Genomic DNA, 18,357 nt, shown 5'->3' on the forward strand with positions numbered 1-18,357 from the left:
ACAAAGACTTAATTTGTCATTATTTTTTAATATCTCTATCTCCTGGCAGACTATAAGCCAAAGGACAGCATGGATTTCTGTTGACTGTTTACTGCTGAATCAACAATGACTACATACTAGGCAGGCCTCCAAAGAGATGCTCAATCACTAAATTAATCGATTCACTTACTCTAAGTCATAGTTTTACAATCAGTATGCATCCAATATTGTAATTTCATTTTAATGTTTCATATACACAAGGAATTATTAAAGTAATTTGCCAAGTTCTGCCTCTTAAGCTCTTCCCACTTAAAATGCGTGGCTCAAACAGTTGAGTGTCTGACTCTGGCTTCAGCTCAGGTCACGATCTCAGGGTTGTGGGACAGACCTTCAAACCAGGATCTTCCCTCTCTACTGCTCACTCGCTCTCCTCTAAAATTTAAAAAAGAAAATGCTTCCAGGGGCGCCTGAGTGGCTTAGTCGGTTAAGCGTCCGACTTTCGCTTAGGTCATGATCTCGCGGTTCATGGGTTCAAGCCCCGCATCGGGCTCTGTGCTGACTGCCAGCTCAGAGCTTGGAGCCTGTTTCAGTCTGTGACTCCCTCTCTCTCTGACCCTCCCCTGCTCACGCTGTCTCTCTCTCTCTCTCCTACAAATAAATTAAAAAAAAAAGAAAAAGAAAAAGAAAATGCTTCCAAACGTAGCTGACTGTACATATATCTACACACAAGTCTTTTCTACTTATGTTCACGGAGGGAGTAGTAGTGTCGAAAAACTTGGAATGAAAGTAAAAAAACCTGAGGCTTTAGGTGCATCTCAACCTCTAACCAACTATCTGACCTTGGGTAAGTCCTTTGATGTTGCTCTCCATCATTCCTTCATCTGAGAAATTATAGGTAAGACTAGGTAACCTTAAAGTATCCAACACCATGACGTTGTTGACAAATTATGCAATTCTCAGTTCTATGATGGTGAAGTCTTAATATCACAGGTCTTATATAAATGAATGCAAGATAATTAGAAAATAACACCCAAAAATATCTAGCATGAAGATAAATCATCATTTTGGGACATCTACATACTATTCAAAATGAGCCCAGACAGCTAATCAACAATTCCTAACACAGAAAGAGCTAGAATACAAGTTACCTTCGCAACATACTTCTTCCCATAGTTGTGAATCACTATTTATATTCTCAGTAAATAAATCACCAACATTCCTTCATTACCTTCCAAACAACTAAAGTTACTAAGGACTAAGTGACTAAGTTAACTAACTCTAAAATTAAATCTCTGGAAGCTAATGGACTGCTGAAAAATGCAACCAGAATTATCAATTTCATCTTGCAAAGAAAAATCCCATAGTGTAGAAGTAGAAAGGAGACCACTGAAATTATTCTTGGCCAATAAACTTAATTTATAACTTCCTAAAGGCTCTAGATAGAATAATCTAACATCTGAGAATTTAAATGAAAAGAGGCTTATCAGTGAATAAACCAAAGTTAATTAATAATCTTTTTTACCTTATAAATATGTGGACAAATTTCATTAAAATAACTATTTCCAAATCCCAACATAATACTCCTTCCAAATGAAAATAACCAAAAGATAATTAATTACATATTGACTAAAGAATTGGAAATGTTTTCTTTTTTCTTAAGTTTATTTATTTTGAGAGAAAGCACAAGTAGGTGAGGGGAAGAGAGAGAGGGGGAGAAAGATAATACCAGTAATCCTGCCTACAGCCGGACGCAGGGCTCAATCTCCCAAACCTTGAGATTATGATCTGAGCTGAAACCAAGAGTCTGATACTTAACTGAATGAGCCACCCAGGTGTCCCAGAAATGTATTCTTAAGGATTACCCTAAACACAAGCTTAATAATAAATTTGGCATGTCAGCAGGAGTATCTTTTATAAAACATTCTTATCTATTTAATAACAGCAAGAAATGTCATTTTAAAAATGTGTTTATCATGAAAAAATGTTCAACACCACTCATCATCAGGGAAATACAAATCAAAACCACAATGAGATACCACATCACCCCTGTCAGAATGGCTAACATTAACAACACAAGAAGCAACAGGTGTTGGTGAGGATGCGGAGAAAGGGGAACCCTCTTGCACTGTTGGTGGCAATGCACACTGGTACAGCCAAGCTGGAGAACACTACGGAGGTTCCTCAAGAAACTAAAAATAAAACTACCCTACAATCCAGCAATTGCATTATTAGGTATTTGCCCAAAGGATACAAAAATACAGATTCAAAGGGGTACATGCACTCCAGTGTTGATAGCAGCATTATCAACAATAGCTTAACTATGGAGAGGGTAGAAATGTCCATCAACTGATGAATGGATAAAGAACATGTAGTGTATATATATACAATGGAATATTACTCAGCCGTCAAAAAGAAAGAAATCTTGCCATTTGCAATGATGTGGATGGAGAATGAATGTATTATGCTAAGTGAAATAAGTCAATCAAATACCACCATGATTTTACTCACATGTAGGATTTAAGAAACAAAACATGAACATATAGGAAGAGGAAAAGAAGAAGGAAACAAATGACAAAAGACTTTTAATGACAGAGAACAAACAGAGGGTTGATGGAGGGAGGTGAGTAGGAGACAGACTAGATGGATGATGGGTACTAAACAGGGCACTTGTGATGAGCACAGGGTGTTGTATGTAAGTGAGGAATCACTGAATTCTACTCCTAAAACCAATATTGCACTGTATGTTAAATAAAATTTAAATTTTCTTAAAAGGGGGAAAAAGTAAATTTTAAAGTATTTTTAAGTTTGTTACTTTCTGAAAAGATGAGTAAAGGCTTATTTAGGAAATATTAATATCTCACCTTTGAAAACACCAATCTAGGTAAGGAAAAAGAGGACAGTGATGTTTATTTTGAGCTATTCATCCAAATGTCACATGAATAATTTTCACTGGCACATGATTTAAGGTTCCCTGTGCCTTTCAAAACTTCTTGGAGTAGTACACTGTGCCTAGAAATCTCACATAACATTGAAGTTATGGACTCAGAGATGGTGTTCTAAGAAAGCATCTATAGGTCACTGTAAGACCTTCAAGAGCAAGGGAAGGTGAATGGAGCCGGTGGGCTGAATGTAACTGAGGCACTGGTGGACACAGCACGATGGTGTCCCATCACTGCATAATGGTACTAAGTATGCAGTGATATTTATTATATGCCAGGAGGCCCTCTGGCAACCCACTTCCTAAGCCCTGCCAAAATGTGTGCCTCATGTACATAAATTCAACACTTATAGAGCACCTAGAAATGGGACAAGGATTATTAATACAAAGACTAATGCAAGTTTTCATAGAGAGTAATTAAAAGACAATGAAGTATAATAATGTTAGAAACCACAGCAGAAGTTATTGTAAGAGCACATAAAAGAGACACCTCATTCAGCTTGTAGTAAGGGAGGACTTCCAAGCAGAGAAATTTAAGAGAAGTGAGGGTCACCTGGATGGTTCAGTTGGTTAAGGGTCTGACTTTGGCTCAGGTCATGATCTCATGGTTCCTGAGTACAAGCCCCGCATCAGACTCTGTGCTGACAGCTCAGAGCCTGGAGCCTGCCTTACATTCTCTCTCTCTCTCTCTCTCTCTCTCTCTCTCTCTCTCTCTCTCTCTCAAAAAAAAATAAATATTAAAAATTTTTTTTTACATAAACAGAGAAATGAGTCAGGAAACGGGGTAAAATTCAAGAGTAAGGTAGATACAGATAAGCAAAAGCATAGTCAAGAGCACAGCATGGCTTTCTGTGTGGAACGAAACGCAAGTCAGCGTACTGCTGAAATACACAATCCATCAATGAGCAGATCAAGAGAAAACTGGGCAAACAGGTAGATTTTACCCTCTAGCCTGATGATTTTCCAACTATTTCAGGAGCCATACCGCTGTTTTCTGGTAAAAGCTTTCATAAGATATCAACACGGAAGTTCTAGCAAAAGAGCTAACGGTAGCCCACAGGCTTGGCCTGTACTACACAAATGCAGTTTGGAAAACCACAGTTGTGCTGACTTATGCAAAGGAGTGATACAACAAGATGTGCTCTCTCAATAGAACACCCTGATGAATGTTTAGAGAATCACTGTGAGCAGGACTGAGATGGGAGGCAGAGATGCCACTTAGGAACAGGTGGCAAAAGCCACAGCAAGAGATAATATGAGTCAGTGTCATTGCAGTAAGGATGGAAGAAACGGGGTGGGGGGAGGGGGTTCAGGTCCAGTACAATGCCCTGGTGAAGCTAAATAACCTCCTGTGTGCCTGGATTACTTGATCCCAATGGCAGGTTTCATTCTTTCTTTTTCTTTTGTTTTCTTTATTTTTGAGTGAGAGAGACAGAGCATGAACGAGGGCAAGGGGCAGAAAGAGAAGGAGACACAGAATCCAAAGCAGGCTCCAGGCTCTGAGCTGTCAGCACAGAGCCCGACGTGGGACTCGAACCCACGAACCATGAGATTTTGACCTGAGCCGAAGTCAGATGCTGAACTGACTGAGCCGCCCGTGTGCCCCCAAATTGGCAGTTTCTAATGGAGAGAAAACTCACAAGTCAACTTCCAGGAGGAAGAACGTTTTTTATGCACTGTGTAGTCGTTTACTATTTCTAATCAACTTTCCCACCTAACCAATGCTTATTAACTTCTTTAATATTTTTTCTCATATTCCATACTTCAACTATCAATTAAATCTGGTAGGTTTTTTTTTACTCTCAAAAAGAAAATGGGAAAGTATACTCTGTTCTAAGACATTTCTTCAACAGAAAACAGCATAATGAAAGCAGCTTAAAAAAAAAAAAGCTCTAAAATGAGCATATGCCATTCTATCTCCCGCATTTTATTTTACATTACCTTTCAGGACATTGCTGGAAAAATGCCGTCAGCTGCTGCAGAAGTACTGGCCAGCAATCAGGTCTGTGTTCAAGCACAGTGATCAAAGGCTGAGGAGGATTTCTGAAAAGCACAGAAAGGCACATTGGAAGCTGACATTTTTAGCACTACAAATTCTCAATATCCAAATGTAGCAACAGAAACCCAATACCACCAAGAAACTTTTTTCCAGGATTCTTAACTGTCACAAAACAATCATTGGTTGCAGAGCTGGGTCATTAGAAATAAACTTTTCTCCTTTATCTGTTTTGCAGAAAAGACAATCAACTGAGTCTCAGGGACCCAAATTTGAGAATAACACCATATATTAACTCTGGGCAAGCTCCTGAATCTGGTGGCTCCCTCATTTCCATCCATCCCCTTGCTTCCTTCATTCCTGCAAGTCACAGGGAACCTCCTCCTCCTCCGTTTCCAAACCTGGAAGGTTCCCTTTCCACTAAGGCTGCCCCACCTTGTAAGCACTCTCTCCCTCTCAGCTTCCATGTGTTCCCATTCTTCTCAGTGTATGGCTCTGTTCCTCCAGCATATTTAAGAAAAAAGAAATCAGGGGTGCCTGGGTGGCTCAGTCGGTTAAGTGTCCGACTTCAGCTCAGGTCATGATCTCAAGGTTCGTAGGTTCAAGCTCTGCATTCGGCTCTTTGCTTAAAGCTTGGAGCCTGGAGCCTACTTCTGATTCTGTGTCTCTTTCTCTCTGCCTCTCCCCACTCACTGTCAAAAGTAAATAAACATTTTAAAAATAATAATAATAAAAGAAAAAAGAAAACATTTCTCCCATCTCAAAACCAACTCTCCAAACTGAGAATTGTTTAAATGTCTATGGATGAAAAAGGAGTATTTTTTTGAGCTCCATCCATTAAGATATCTAAAGAGACTATAAAACATAAAGACTGTAAAACATAAGGTCTTCACTCTGACTCTTGATTTCAGCTCAGATCATGATCTCACAGTCCGTGAGTTCAAGTCCCGCTTGGAATTCTCTTTCCCTCTTTCTCTGCACCTCCCCTGCTCTCTCTCAAATAAAATAAACTTTAAAAAAATTTTAAAAATAAAATGGAAGATATGAAATCTGAAGGATTCTTATGTAATGAGATTTAAAAAAGAAAAAAACCCACAAGTTATTTTAAATGCTCAAAAAGCCAATTAGAAATAGTAAATTCATTAGCTTTTTATTACACTGTGAAGTACTATACAAAGCTTTGGATTATTATAGATCTAGCTTTTTCCTCCAAAAAATGTTTTTAATAAGATGATTATTATTTTTAAAAAAGCAACCTTTCTTGTTTCATGTAAAAGGAATCATATATATAATATTCTTTAATCTCAAATTTTAACTCTATAATGTGTCTCTAGCAATATTTAAAAAACCATCAAACTGGCAATTTAAAAAGTCAAACCATCAATTAAACCCCAATATATTTTAAGACTGTCTTCTTGGGGATTCTCAAAATGTGACTGCCTTCCCAGCAATATCAACATCACTTGGGAACTTACTAGAAATGCACATGAATTCTCAGGCCCCAGCCCTGACCTCATAAATAGCCCTCCAAACAACTGGAGCGGAGATGCTCCACTATAAAGCAGTGATCTTCGGGGCGCCTGGGTGGCTCAGTTAAGTGTCTGACGTCGGCTCAGGTCATGATCTCACATTTAAAGAGCCTGAGCCCTGTATCAGGCTTTGTGCTGACAGTATGGACCCTGCATGCTATTCTCTCTCTCTCTGTCCCTCACTTGTGCTCTATCTCAAAATTTAAAAAACATATATTATAAAAAATAATAGAAAATAAAAATAAAAACTCCAAAACCTAAGCCTCAATTATACTGGGGTTGCAAGGAGTGGAGCACATGCATTAGTAATTTTTAAAAACTCTTTCAGCAATTCTAACGTGTTGCCAGGGTTGAGAACTACTACCTGAGAGCAGTAGTTCCAAACCAGTAACTGAAGAGGGAGGTTAAGAATTGGGAAGTGTTCTAATTTTTCTCACTCTTCAAGAGAGAAGTATGGCAGATCGGTCGCATGGAGACTCTCCTGCTTGACACGACTACACGGTTTCTGCAATAGTATAACCCCATCTATGTTCTAGTCAACCTCACCTAATCTATCATGCACTAGCTTCACACGCTGGCAGCCTCCTGTTTGTTAAAGCACAGGCTATTTCTGACTGATCAGATTACTGCCATTGCTGAGGGATCGCTCCAACGTTTTCTGCCAACACGCAGAAATCGTATCAAAATCCTATTTCCAAATTCCAAACTCTCTGGCACTTAAACCTATCTAGAATTGCTTCTACTCTAGCTGCCACAGATATTAATGAACAAATGTTACCAGTCCTGAAAGTCTCCGAGGAATGTCAGATCGGCCAAATTTCTAAGAGTGAGAGTTCAGCAGGTCATGTTCGTAAACATGAATAAAAAGGAAAGAACAGTACCTGCTAATTTTAGGTATGCCTTTTTCTCCCACCAAGCACCATATTGAAGTGAGGAGTATCACATATGACCATCCATTAATCCCTCATCTAATGGTGGCACTGATGACCATTTAAGGAGAATATCCAACAAGTTATCACATCACTGTGTATTACCACATATGTGTGTGATCACAGAGCACTTAAGTGCTTATAAGTCATCCCTTCCTCCTTCTCACTCCTCATCCCATGAAAAACTTAAGCATCTATCTCCTTTATTTCCTATCTACTGTTTAAGTTTTGTACAAATTAAACCAGGTCAATTGAAATAAGAGGTAGCAATTTTATTTTTTTTAATATGTATTTATTTTTGAGAGACAGACAGAGAAAGAGAGACAGAGTGTGAGCAGGAGAGAGGCGGAGGGGTGGGGGTAGGGGAACAGTGTGGAGACAAAGAATCCGAGGCTTTCAGCTGTCAGCACAGAGCCCCCGATGTGGGGCTCAAACTCAGGAACCATGAGATCATGACCTGAGCTGAAGTCAGACGCTTAACCGACTGAACCACCCACGTGCCCCAAGAGGTAGTAATTTTAAAGTAGGATCAGAAATGATGCACATATGACCAACCACTAAATTTTAACTTCTACTTCACTGGGATTGTGGGAACTACTCTAGCTTTGTGATATGAAGCTGAAGGCTTGTCTTGCTAGCCATTGGATTCAGCAATTCTATTTTGTATTTCAGATTTTTACACTAAAGAGGAGATGAAGTAGAATATAGTAGAATAAGGATTATCCAGATTAATTACTGATTTAGACATCTGGATAATTAAATTTTCCACAGAATTGATTATGTCAGATCCAAGTGCAAATATTGCAGAGAATAATACACAATATTGATTCCAAGAAGCTCTCCTGAGGAAGAAGGGAAGCGCAAAGTAAGAACATTGAACCTTACTAGTGATTAACATTTGATTATAATATTATACTATTTCCATTGAATACAATGAACCTAAAATCAATTATAATTGCCAAAATTTTGTTTTAATACTTTGAGCATAATGAAGCCAAGAGCTAAATTCTCCCTTGTGCATCATCAAATTGGTAAGTGAATACAAATATATAAAGCTTAATGCTTAATAGAATGAATGCATTTTGTAATACAATATGCTTTATGGTGCAACTACCACACATGAAGTTTTCTCACTACCGCTGTTTGAGGTCAGAGGATTCTCTGGGGGGTTGTCCAATGCACTGAAGGATATTTAGCAGTTCCTAGGCTCTGCCCACTGGATGCTAATAGCATTCAATACAGTTGTGACAATCAAAAATGTTTCCAGACATTACCAAATGTGCCCCAGGGTACACAACTGTTCCTGGCTAAGAATCACTGCACTATGGGGGCATCTACGTGGCTCAGTTGGTTAAGCATCCAACTTTGGCTCAGGTCATGATCTCACCATCCAGGAGTTCGAGCCCCACGTTGGGCTCTGGGTTGGCAGCTCAGAGCCTGGAGCCTGTTTCGGATTCTGTCTCTCTGCCTCTCTGCCTCTCTCTCTCCCCCTCCTCCGCTCACGCTGTCTCTCAAATATTAATAAACGTTAAAAATTTAAAAAAAATAATCACCGCACCATGTTAAATGACAAGCACTATCAGAGACACAAAACTGATTAAACCAGGGTAACTTCCCGGAGCTAATGAAAAAAACTATGATCTTACCTTCACCTTCCTTAAGCTGAACCAAAACTGATCACACTCAAAATTTTAATCAAATTTTGATTAAAAATATACTGATCAAACATTAACATTAGGAGCACAAGAGTAACACAAATACAGTAGAAATTCAACAATGTTTACTGCAAAGCTAATGGAAAATTACTCCTTTCCAAAATATAGAATTATGTTCCAACATAAACGGTATTAAATAATATACACACTAATCTGAGTAGGATAGAAAATAGTTACTTCCCTATTTAAAATATTATAATTAGAGCATTTAAAAGGTCATAAGGCTAAATATACTTCACTCTTCACTCTTGATGCATTCCAGGATTATGAAATTCATGGATTATTCAAGATTTCTTTTTTCTTTCTTTCTCTCATTCACTGCTCGCTAGTCATGCCACTTCAAGTACATTCAACTGACAAAGGTCAAGGTAAATGGAAGGATCCAAACATAAACAAGTCACCTCTGCTCTTCATTAGAAGAACTGCTGATCAGAAAGAGAATGTGGTACAAGAGAACACCAAGCAAAACCTGGGTGATGCTTTAAAATTTCAATTATCCCCAAACCTGCTCCTCAAGTTATAAAGCATAAGCTGACTATAACAATGTAATTCAAAATGATAGATGGGCTCGCCATACAATCAACCTGATCACTTGTGAAATTAACAGCAGCAGACAATACGCAATACAAGTTTTGAAGAACACACACAAACGTGGGACACGGTTGTATTTATAGAGGCAGTACATCCATAGCATCATCAGAATCCTATCTAGGAAAAGACTACAAGTGGAGAGGGGATGGAAAAGAGGAAAGAGAAAGCAATGAACTAAAAGGGTCAAGAGCTCCAAATTTACATTCGGGCTCTGCAGCAAACCGTGTGATTTCAGGCATGAGAATTAACCTCTATGAGGCTAAGTTTCTACATCTGGAAAATGAGGACATCAGACTAAGTACCTTCCGGTGCTAAAGGTAGAGAACCTTTGGGTAGGAGCCACCCATTAAAGCCCTGACCTTCATACTGCTCCAGACTGGAGGTAGAACCAAATCCTGTAAAGGCAGAAAGCAGAAGAGATGGCTCTCAACTATTAATAATTTTATGCCAAGCTTACAGGACTCTAAGGCCAATGTCTGATAAAATCTAAGCCTCAAAAAAGAGGTCTCCCATTTTTAATCTCAAAGAGATAAATCCTACCAGATTTTCTATTTCAGAGAGAAGTGCTTGTGTTCAGAAAGAGCACAGATTTTTAAGTCCGAATTTCCTAACTCCTGAGACCTCCAATAGATTCTGCCTTCCTCTTGGAAGAGAATAACACCGTTTCTGAAGATGAAAATCAATACAAACCAGGCGACCTGGTCACCCTTCACTGGCATCCAGTGCCTCTCCTCTTGCCCTCACTGTGTGGCTCTTGTTTCTGTCATACATGAACCAATTTGTTGTCCAGTCTTTGTCACTTTTCCATTTCAGGATTTATAAATGCTTTAACTGCCATTTTAAGTAAAGCATTTAACACAGTACTTAGCCCATAGAGTACTCCATAAATGGGATACCATTATGATTGTCCTGTGGGCAGGTTTCTATCCTAAACCAGAGCAAAAGCTGCTGGAAAGCTAGATTGGTCTTACTCTTGTTAGGTTTCCCTTTCCATGCCAAGGCACGGCTACAATAAAGGTAACTCACACACACACTTTCCCCAAAGCACCTTTTTCAAGTCTTGTCACCGGATCCTGAGAAACCAACTTATCGTAGTGCCTCTAGTACACGGTTTCCAAGTCCACATTGTTCAGAGAAAAAAGCACAGAGGATGCATGCAGTAATACTTCGGCGCTCCCCACTCTTAATATTGTCAACAACACAGAACAGTATGCCCGTCTTAACAGAATGATTGGGGGCAGGGGGGCGGAAGGAAGGAATGATGAATTCATGGTTCCACTCACTAGACAAGCAGGGTGGCAATGACAGAATAAGGTACGTAACTAGATTCACCTTCCCAAGTGTAAATACATCAATCTTAATAGAGAAGAGGGAGTAAAAAAATTAGTCTTAATGGTAGGCAAATCAAAAAGCAAAAGTTATTTGTAACCTTTAGGTCACCTCAACCTTTCTGCTCCGTCTCTGACTACACGAAAGCTATGATTTGATTTACATCATAAATTCAGGGATAGACACAGATTGCCTTTTCTGTGTGAGGAAACAATGCCTGCAGTCACCATGCATTTTCATGTATGCAGCTGTGACCCTGGCGCTTTCAGAAGCATAGCACAGCACTTACTACATCAAGTATGCATTTTAAAAGCATTTCTCTACCTGCTCTGAATTTTGATTTGAAAGTGCTGGTTAGAAGCCAAAAAGGGATTAAAAAAAAAACATTCTGCAGATTTTAAAATAAAAAAAAATGTGTAACAAAAATTTAAGATTCTACAATGAATACTACTATAAACAATAAAAATTAAACAATAGTTGTGCATTATCCTATAGTGTTGCATTTTAAGGCAAATGTATTTTTCCTTTCCATGTAGCTTCCAGAAGAAGATTTTTTATTTTAATTTTGACACAGTCACTAAGGTTGACTAATTTGACTGTTTTCTTTGGGTCCATAATGCAAATAAGGAGAGTATAAGATTTCTTTGAAAATATATTTCATACTACAATGATTCTGCTCTCATACTGAACCTTTTGCAGGATCCTTATTTTATTTTTTTAATGTTTTTTATTTCTGAGAGAGAGAGAGAGAGAGAGACAGAGTAAGCAGGGAAGGAGCAGAGAGAGAGCAAACACAGAACTGAAGCAGGCTCCGGGCACAGAGCCCGAAGTGGGGCTCGAACTCACAAGCTATGAGATCACGACCTGAGCTAAAGACAGACACTTAACTGACTAAGCCACCCAGGTGCCCCCAGGATCCCTATTATGAACCAGGATATTAATGCAAAGGTGTCTGCCAACATCAGAAGTTGAGAACTACTTTTAAGTACAAGGTAATGGCTGTGGCGCAACCAATACTCAGAATTCCAAAACTTCTATTATTAAGTTATATGCCACGATTGCAAAAAATACATACAAATAAAACTAAATTGCATTAAATTTAAAAACAAGATACAAGATAAATAGGCTAACAAGGTAAATATTACATTTTATGCCCTCAAAGACATTTATCTTCCAATCACCATAGCGATGTTTATATTAAACATCCACTTTTAGAAGAATTTAAAAGCATGTTCTAGCAGCAATTGCTAACTGGGAGACTATATAATATGTGTGGCTTATTCCTTAGGTCTGATTGTAAATTCCAAGTGTAAACCCCAGGTGATTAGAACCATAAACTGTGAACAAAGGCTTCCCTGGGTGGGGAAAAAGGAGAGAAAAGAGGAAATGAAAACAAGCAAAACATGCATTTCAACAGAAAGAATCACACCGCAAAGAGCCAGATGGCCCTTGGAACAGATTGGCTGTGCTTCCCCAGTTACTGCCCTCGCTGAGTTCTTATCGTTAACTCTGCTGGGCTTTCTCAGAGTCAGATGGGACGCTGATAATCTCTTCTTACTCATATTCTTTTTTGGGATTTTTCTATGAAAAAAAGTCCACTTATCCATTAAAGCAGGAATTCACAATCCCTCTGAAATGGTACACAAAATTTTAAGGACTTATGCGTGTGTACGTTTTCTCAGGAGGGACCAAAACTTTTATGAGGTTCTCAGAGAAGGTCCTGATCAACCCCTCACTGGCAAAAATTGGTAAATACCAGTGAATTACAGTATTGCTAGAGTAATTGCTGCAGTTCAGGCTTGTTAAATTCCTGCTTTCAGAAAAAAAAAATATTACAAAGTAAAACACTACTTACTCCCTCCCCCAAAGAAAGGTTATACACGATGTGCTCTAAAACGGTAGCTCCCAAGTACATAAGTTTCTGTAACTTCAGCAAAATTAAAATATATTATTGTGCTCTAATGGCTGCAATCCTTATAGCAGCTTGACTGTGTAGTACAGATGATTTAATAATGGTGTCATGCTTATTTTATGCTAAATAAAACGAAACATCTACATCTCAGGGGATCCCTTTAGATAATATATTCAATTACTAAAATAATCAGCTCCCCTAAAAGCAATACGCTCACTATGACAAAAAAAAAAACCCAAAAACTAAAGATAGGTGGTCAAGTTTTTAAAGTATTACAGGATTCCAAGCAACTTCATTAATAAAAAGTAAATGTAACAAGGAAATTTGCAAAGAAATGAAAAACAAAAGCTACTTTCTTTTTAAATTTTTTTTCTTTTAATGTTTCAAGTTTTAATTCTAATTGGCTAACATACAGTGTAACATTAGTTTCAGGAATCGAGTTTAGTGATTCACCTTTATGTATAACAATAACTACTTAAAAAAAAAATGTTTGAGAGAATGAGGGAATGCACATGCATGCATGCACACAGGGTGGGGACAAAGAGAGGGAGAGAGAGAATCCCAAGCAGATTCCGCATTGTCAGCACAGAGCCCAATACAGGGCTCAAGGGAATCAATCTCACAAACCGGGAGATCATGAACTGAGCCAAAATCAGAGTTTGACACTTAACCAGTTGAGCCACCCAAGTGTCCCTCTTTTTTCATTTCATTTCATAGAGAGAAAGAGAGAGCGCTAGCAAAGGAGAGGGACAGAGAGGCGCCTGGGTGGCTTAGTCAGTTAAGCGTCCGACTTTCGCTTAGGTCATGATCTCGCTGTTCGTGGGTTAGAGCCCCGTGTCGGGCTCTGTGCTGACTGCCAGCTCAGAGCCTGGAGCCTGTTTCAGAGTCTGTGACTCCCTCTCTCTCTGACCCTCCCCTGCTCACGCTATCTCTCTCTCTCCTAGAAATAAATAAAAAACATTTAAAAAAAAAAAAAAAAAAGGAGAGGGACAGAGGGGGAGAGGGAGACCATCTTAAGTAGGTTACACACTCAACATGGAGTCTGACATGGGGCTCAATCCCATGACTCTGGGATCATGACCTGAGCCAAAAACAATTGGACGTTCAGCTGACTGAGCCACCCTGGCTCCCCTAACCTCTTCTTGGATTTATTTTTTCATTTTTTATTTATTTCTAGGAGAGAGAGAGAGAGACAGCATGAGCAGGGGAGGGTCAGAGAGAGAGGGAGTCACAGACTGAAACAGGCTCCAGGCTCTGAGCTGGCAGTCAGCACAGAGCCCAACACGGGGCTCGAACCCACAAACCGCGAGATCATGACCTAAGCGAAAGTCGGACGCTTAACCGACTAAGCCACCCAGGCGCCCCCCTCTTCTTGGTTTTAGAAAAGTTCATATGTACCATGTAAAATATAGTGCCAATATAATCATAGTAATTTGAATTTCCCTTACAAAGACAGCAAGTTCAAATCAGAATCTCACTACCTCAATACACCTGGTTGATTATGCCCATTTTAAAGATGAAGATATGGCAGGAAAGAAAGCTGTAGCTTTTTCTAATGTCACTATGAAATACCATGATGTTGTTTGGTTATTTTAGCCATTTGTCCAATGATTCACAAACCTATTTCCACATTAGAATCCCTTGTGACTTTTTAAAAATATGTAGATTCTAATTTATCCAAGGGATACAGGAGTGCTGATGCATTGGGGCACATGTACCCCAATGTTCATAGCAGCACTCTCAACAACAGCCAAATCATGGAAAGAGCCTAAATGTCCATCAACTGACGAATGGATCAAGAAGATGTGGCTTATCTATACAATGGAATACTACATGGCAATGAGAAAGAATGAAATCTGGCCATTGGTAGCAACGTGGATGGAACTTGAGGGTATTATACTGAATAAAATAAGTCAGGCAGAGAAAGACACATACCACATGTTTTCACTCATATAAGGCTCAGGAGAAACTTAACAGAAGACCATATGGGAGGGGAAGGGGGGAAAAATAGTTACAGAGAGGGAGAGAGGCAAACCACAAGAGACTCTTATATACTGAGAACACACTGAGGGTTGATGTGGGGTGGAGGAGAGGGGAAAATGGGTGATGGACATGGAGGAGGGCACTTGTTGGGATGAGCACTGGGAGTTATACGGAAAGCAGCTTAACAATAAATTATATTTTTAAAAAAATATGTGGATTCTAGGTACCCACACTGGCTGACGCCCAAGCTTTATACATCAGAATCTTTAGTTGCAGGGCTTCAGAATCTAGAGATTATGTGCATTTCCAGGGATGCCTACCACTTCCACCTCTCCATTGCCACTAGTAAAACTGAAAGGAGTGGGAGACTAGGGAAATCACCATTTTGAAATCATTACAATGAAAATTAGTTGGGAAGTTGTGGACTTAATGAGGAGCAGAATATCTGCTTGGTTCCAAGAGTCTTCCCCTGAGATTGCTTCTTAGTTACAAGAGGAAAATGATTAACAGAAACCAGATATGACCTTGACTGGGTAACCAACATTAAAATCCGCACTGAGGGGTGCCTGGCTGGCTTAGTCAATAGAGCATGTGACTCTTCAGGGTTGTGAGTTCGAGCCCACAGTGGTAGTAAATTTTACCTAAAAAAAAAAATTATCCAGTGATGGATAAGCTGGTTCCTCCAGTTGTGATACCCTGATAAGGACACAGCGTCATTTCTGTGGCATTCCAAAATGTCTATGTCGTGAAAAGACAAAGAGATGAAGAGAAACAGTTCCAGACTTTAAAAGACTAAAAAGATAGGACAACTAAGGGTAACATGTGATCCTAAACTAGATCCTACACACTAAAAATAAAAAGGAAAAAGGTATAAAACGACGTTAAGACAGATGACAAAATTGGAATGCGGACTATAAATTTATCAATGTTATATTTTTCAATTCGATAACTGTTCTCTGGTTATATAAAAGAATGTCCTCGTTCTTCGAAAATACACACTATTGAATATATATCATCTATTCGCAAATGTTTTTAAAAATTATATAGACAGGCGCACTTGGGTGGCTCAGTTGGTTAAGCAACCAACTTTGGCTCAGGTCATGTTCTCGTGATTCAGGAGGTTCAAACCCCACGCTGGGCTCTCTGATGTCAGTGCAGAGCCTGCCTCAGATCCTCTGTCCTCTTCTCTCTCTCTGCCTATCCCCACCCCCATTCTTTCTCGGTCTTGCTCTCAAAATTTAAAAAAAAAATTACATAGAGGGATAAAACAAATGTGGCAAAGCATAAAAAACTCATGAATCGGTAAATGGTGTGAAGGAGTCTTTGTACCATTTGTGCAACCCTTCTGGAACTTTAAAATTATTTCAAAATTAGAAGTTAAAAAGAAAGACCTTCTTGATAACTCCCCACTACTCTTTTTGTTTAAATAGTTTATTGTCAAGTTGGTTTCCATATAACACCCAGTGCTGATCCCCACAAGTGCTCTCCTCCATGCCCATTACTCTTAAACTAAAACTCAAAGTCTATGCCATGGTCCTGTGTTCTTGGCCCCACCCTCTGTTGTGGGCCTTGACCTTGGCCTCCCCGCCTCTCCAACATGGAGCTCCAGCCTCCTGTTAGCTGCTCCAGCGCACCAGCCCTTTTCCACAACAGCATGAAGGTGGTGCTTCTGCCTAGATCTGGAACTCCTTCCTGGGCTCCTCCCCTGATGGACTCGAGCTCTTTCTTCAAAATGGATAGAAGAGAAAGCGTAGAAGGAGTTCAGTGCTAAGAAAAAGCTAGTGTTCAAAATCAAAACTAGAGCTGCATTTTGAAGTCCACAACTACCAAGTGGTTTAGCGAGCGCACTTGGTGTGGGTAGTTCCTTTGGGACTCTCTCTTGCTTTTCTAGTTGATAGCCTTAGAAGACAAATGTGTTTGCCGTAAGTGAAAAAGATCACTATGAATTAAAAAGTAATTCAGCCTTTAGGATACACATCTTTACTTTCTTAAAATTAACTCTCCATCTAAATAAACTACATAACACTGTCCAAACGAATGAACAAATACACATCTAGAGTGCATATCCAATCCACTCGGGGTACAACTATCCATTACTGTTGGCCTAATCACCCATTTCAGAGTGCACCATCTGCCAAAAGCATTTAATATTCCCTTATTTCAGGAAGTACAGCTTGATGTTGATCAGACCAAACCTCTCCACAAATAAGATTCTTAACATTTGCTATTTGTGCATGTCAGCCACTGTCTGGCACATCAGAATGGTGCGGGAATTCTGGAACAAGCAGTCACTGCTCATGAATTCACAGCTATTTCCTCACTTCGGCTAAAGGAAGAGAGATCTTGAAAAGAGTCCCATAATATGAATATGCAGAGGAAAAACTAAAAGCAGAAGCACATGATAAAATTTCAAGGGGGGAAAATGGCTTATTATAAAGCAACCAAGAAAACGGGCCTCAATAATTTATGAATCATAAAAACGTAGTTTCGCTGTTCTTCCTTCTGACGTAAATGCCTGCTACGTCTCCGTTCTCTGTCACACTTCCTCTATGGTCAATGTTAGAGAATGTTTAAATAACTTAAATCTAAGTGTGTTATAGAAATGTGGAGTTCAAACTAACCAAAAGAAAATCCAGACCAAACCAAAGGGGAAAAAGAAATATAAGCCTAAACTAAAGGACACATTAGTAGCAATTAAAAAAAAAAGTAATTAAAAACTGTTCACAGGGCACCTGGATGGCTCAGTCAGTTAAGCATCCAACTCTTGATTTCGGCTCAGGTCATGATCTCAGTTTGGGGGTTCAAGCCCCCGAGTTGGGCTCTGTGAATCCCTACCTGGGATTCTTTCTTTCTCTCTGCCCCTTCCCTACTCGCTCTCTTTGTCAAAATAAATAAATAAACTTAAAAAAAATAAACAATAATTCCTCGGAAAAGAAGGACTTCTAAAGTTTCTGAAAACCGTTAAATGCCTAAAACAGAGGTCACAAACCTGTTTGCACTTGGATTGTATCCCATGAATAGATGTGCTTTGTCTGCCTACCCTGTGTTTTTAAAACTTTGAATTGCTTTCCAACATTTACCAGTCAGGAGATTTCACAGAAAATGTTATTAATATTGAACTATCTGCAGGTCATGCAACAATGAATGTCAACAACCGGCCATCAGTTTCCCGCTCTACCAGCACAGTGCAAACCATCCAGGAAGCTTTGAAAACACACCAGTGCCTAAGGCTAACTCTCCAGTCATTCTAGTGAAAGCCCAGGCACCTGTAACTTTAAAAAGCCCCTCGGGGAATACAGAAATGCTGAGGCATAGGAGCACATGTACCCCAATGTTCATAGCAGCACTCTCCACAATAGCTAAAACATGGAAAGAGCCTAAGTGTCCATCAACGGATGAATGGATCAAGAAGATGTGGTTTATCTATACCATGGAATACTACATGGCAATGAGAAA

At 39.3% G+C, this 18,357-nt stretch overlaps 1 protein-coding gene across 3 annotated transcripts in view; it reads right to left on the minus strand.

Annotated features, from left to right (window-relative positions):
* FOCAD (focadhesin) overlaps positions 1-18,357 on the minus strand; it is a 387,127-nt gene that overhangs the window by 239,760 nt on the left and 129,010 nt on the right. For all 3 annotated transcript variants that reach the window (XM_039244410.1, XM_039244408.1, XM_039244409.1), the window contains exon 6: positions 4,859-4,960. In XM_039244410.1, coding sequence (XP_039100341.1) covers positions 4,859-4,960 — 102 coding nt within the window. The remainder of the gene's footprint in view (positions 1-4,858; positions 4,961-18,357) is intronic.

This window comes from Hyaena hyaena, unplaced genomic scaffold (genome assembly GCF_003009895.1).
Source record: "Hyaena hyaena isolate Hyena2069 unplaced genomic scaffold, ASM300989v1 scaffold_240, whole genome shotgun sequence".
NCBI lineage: Eukaryota > Metazoa > Chordata > Mammalia > Carnivora > Hyaenidae > Hyaena > Hyaena hyaena.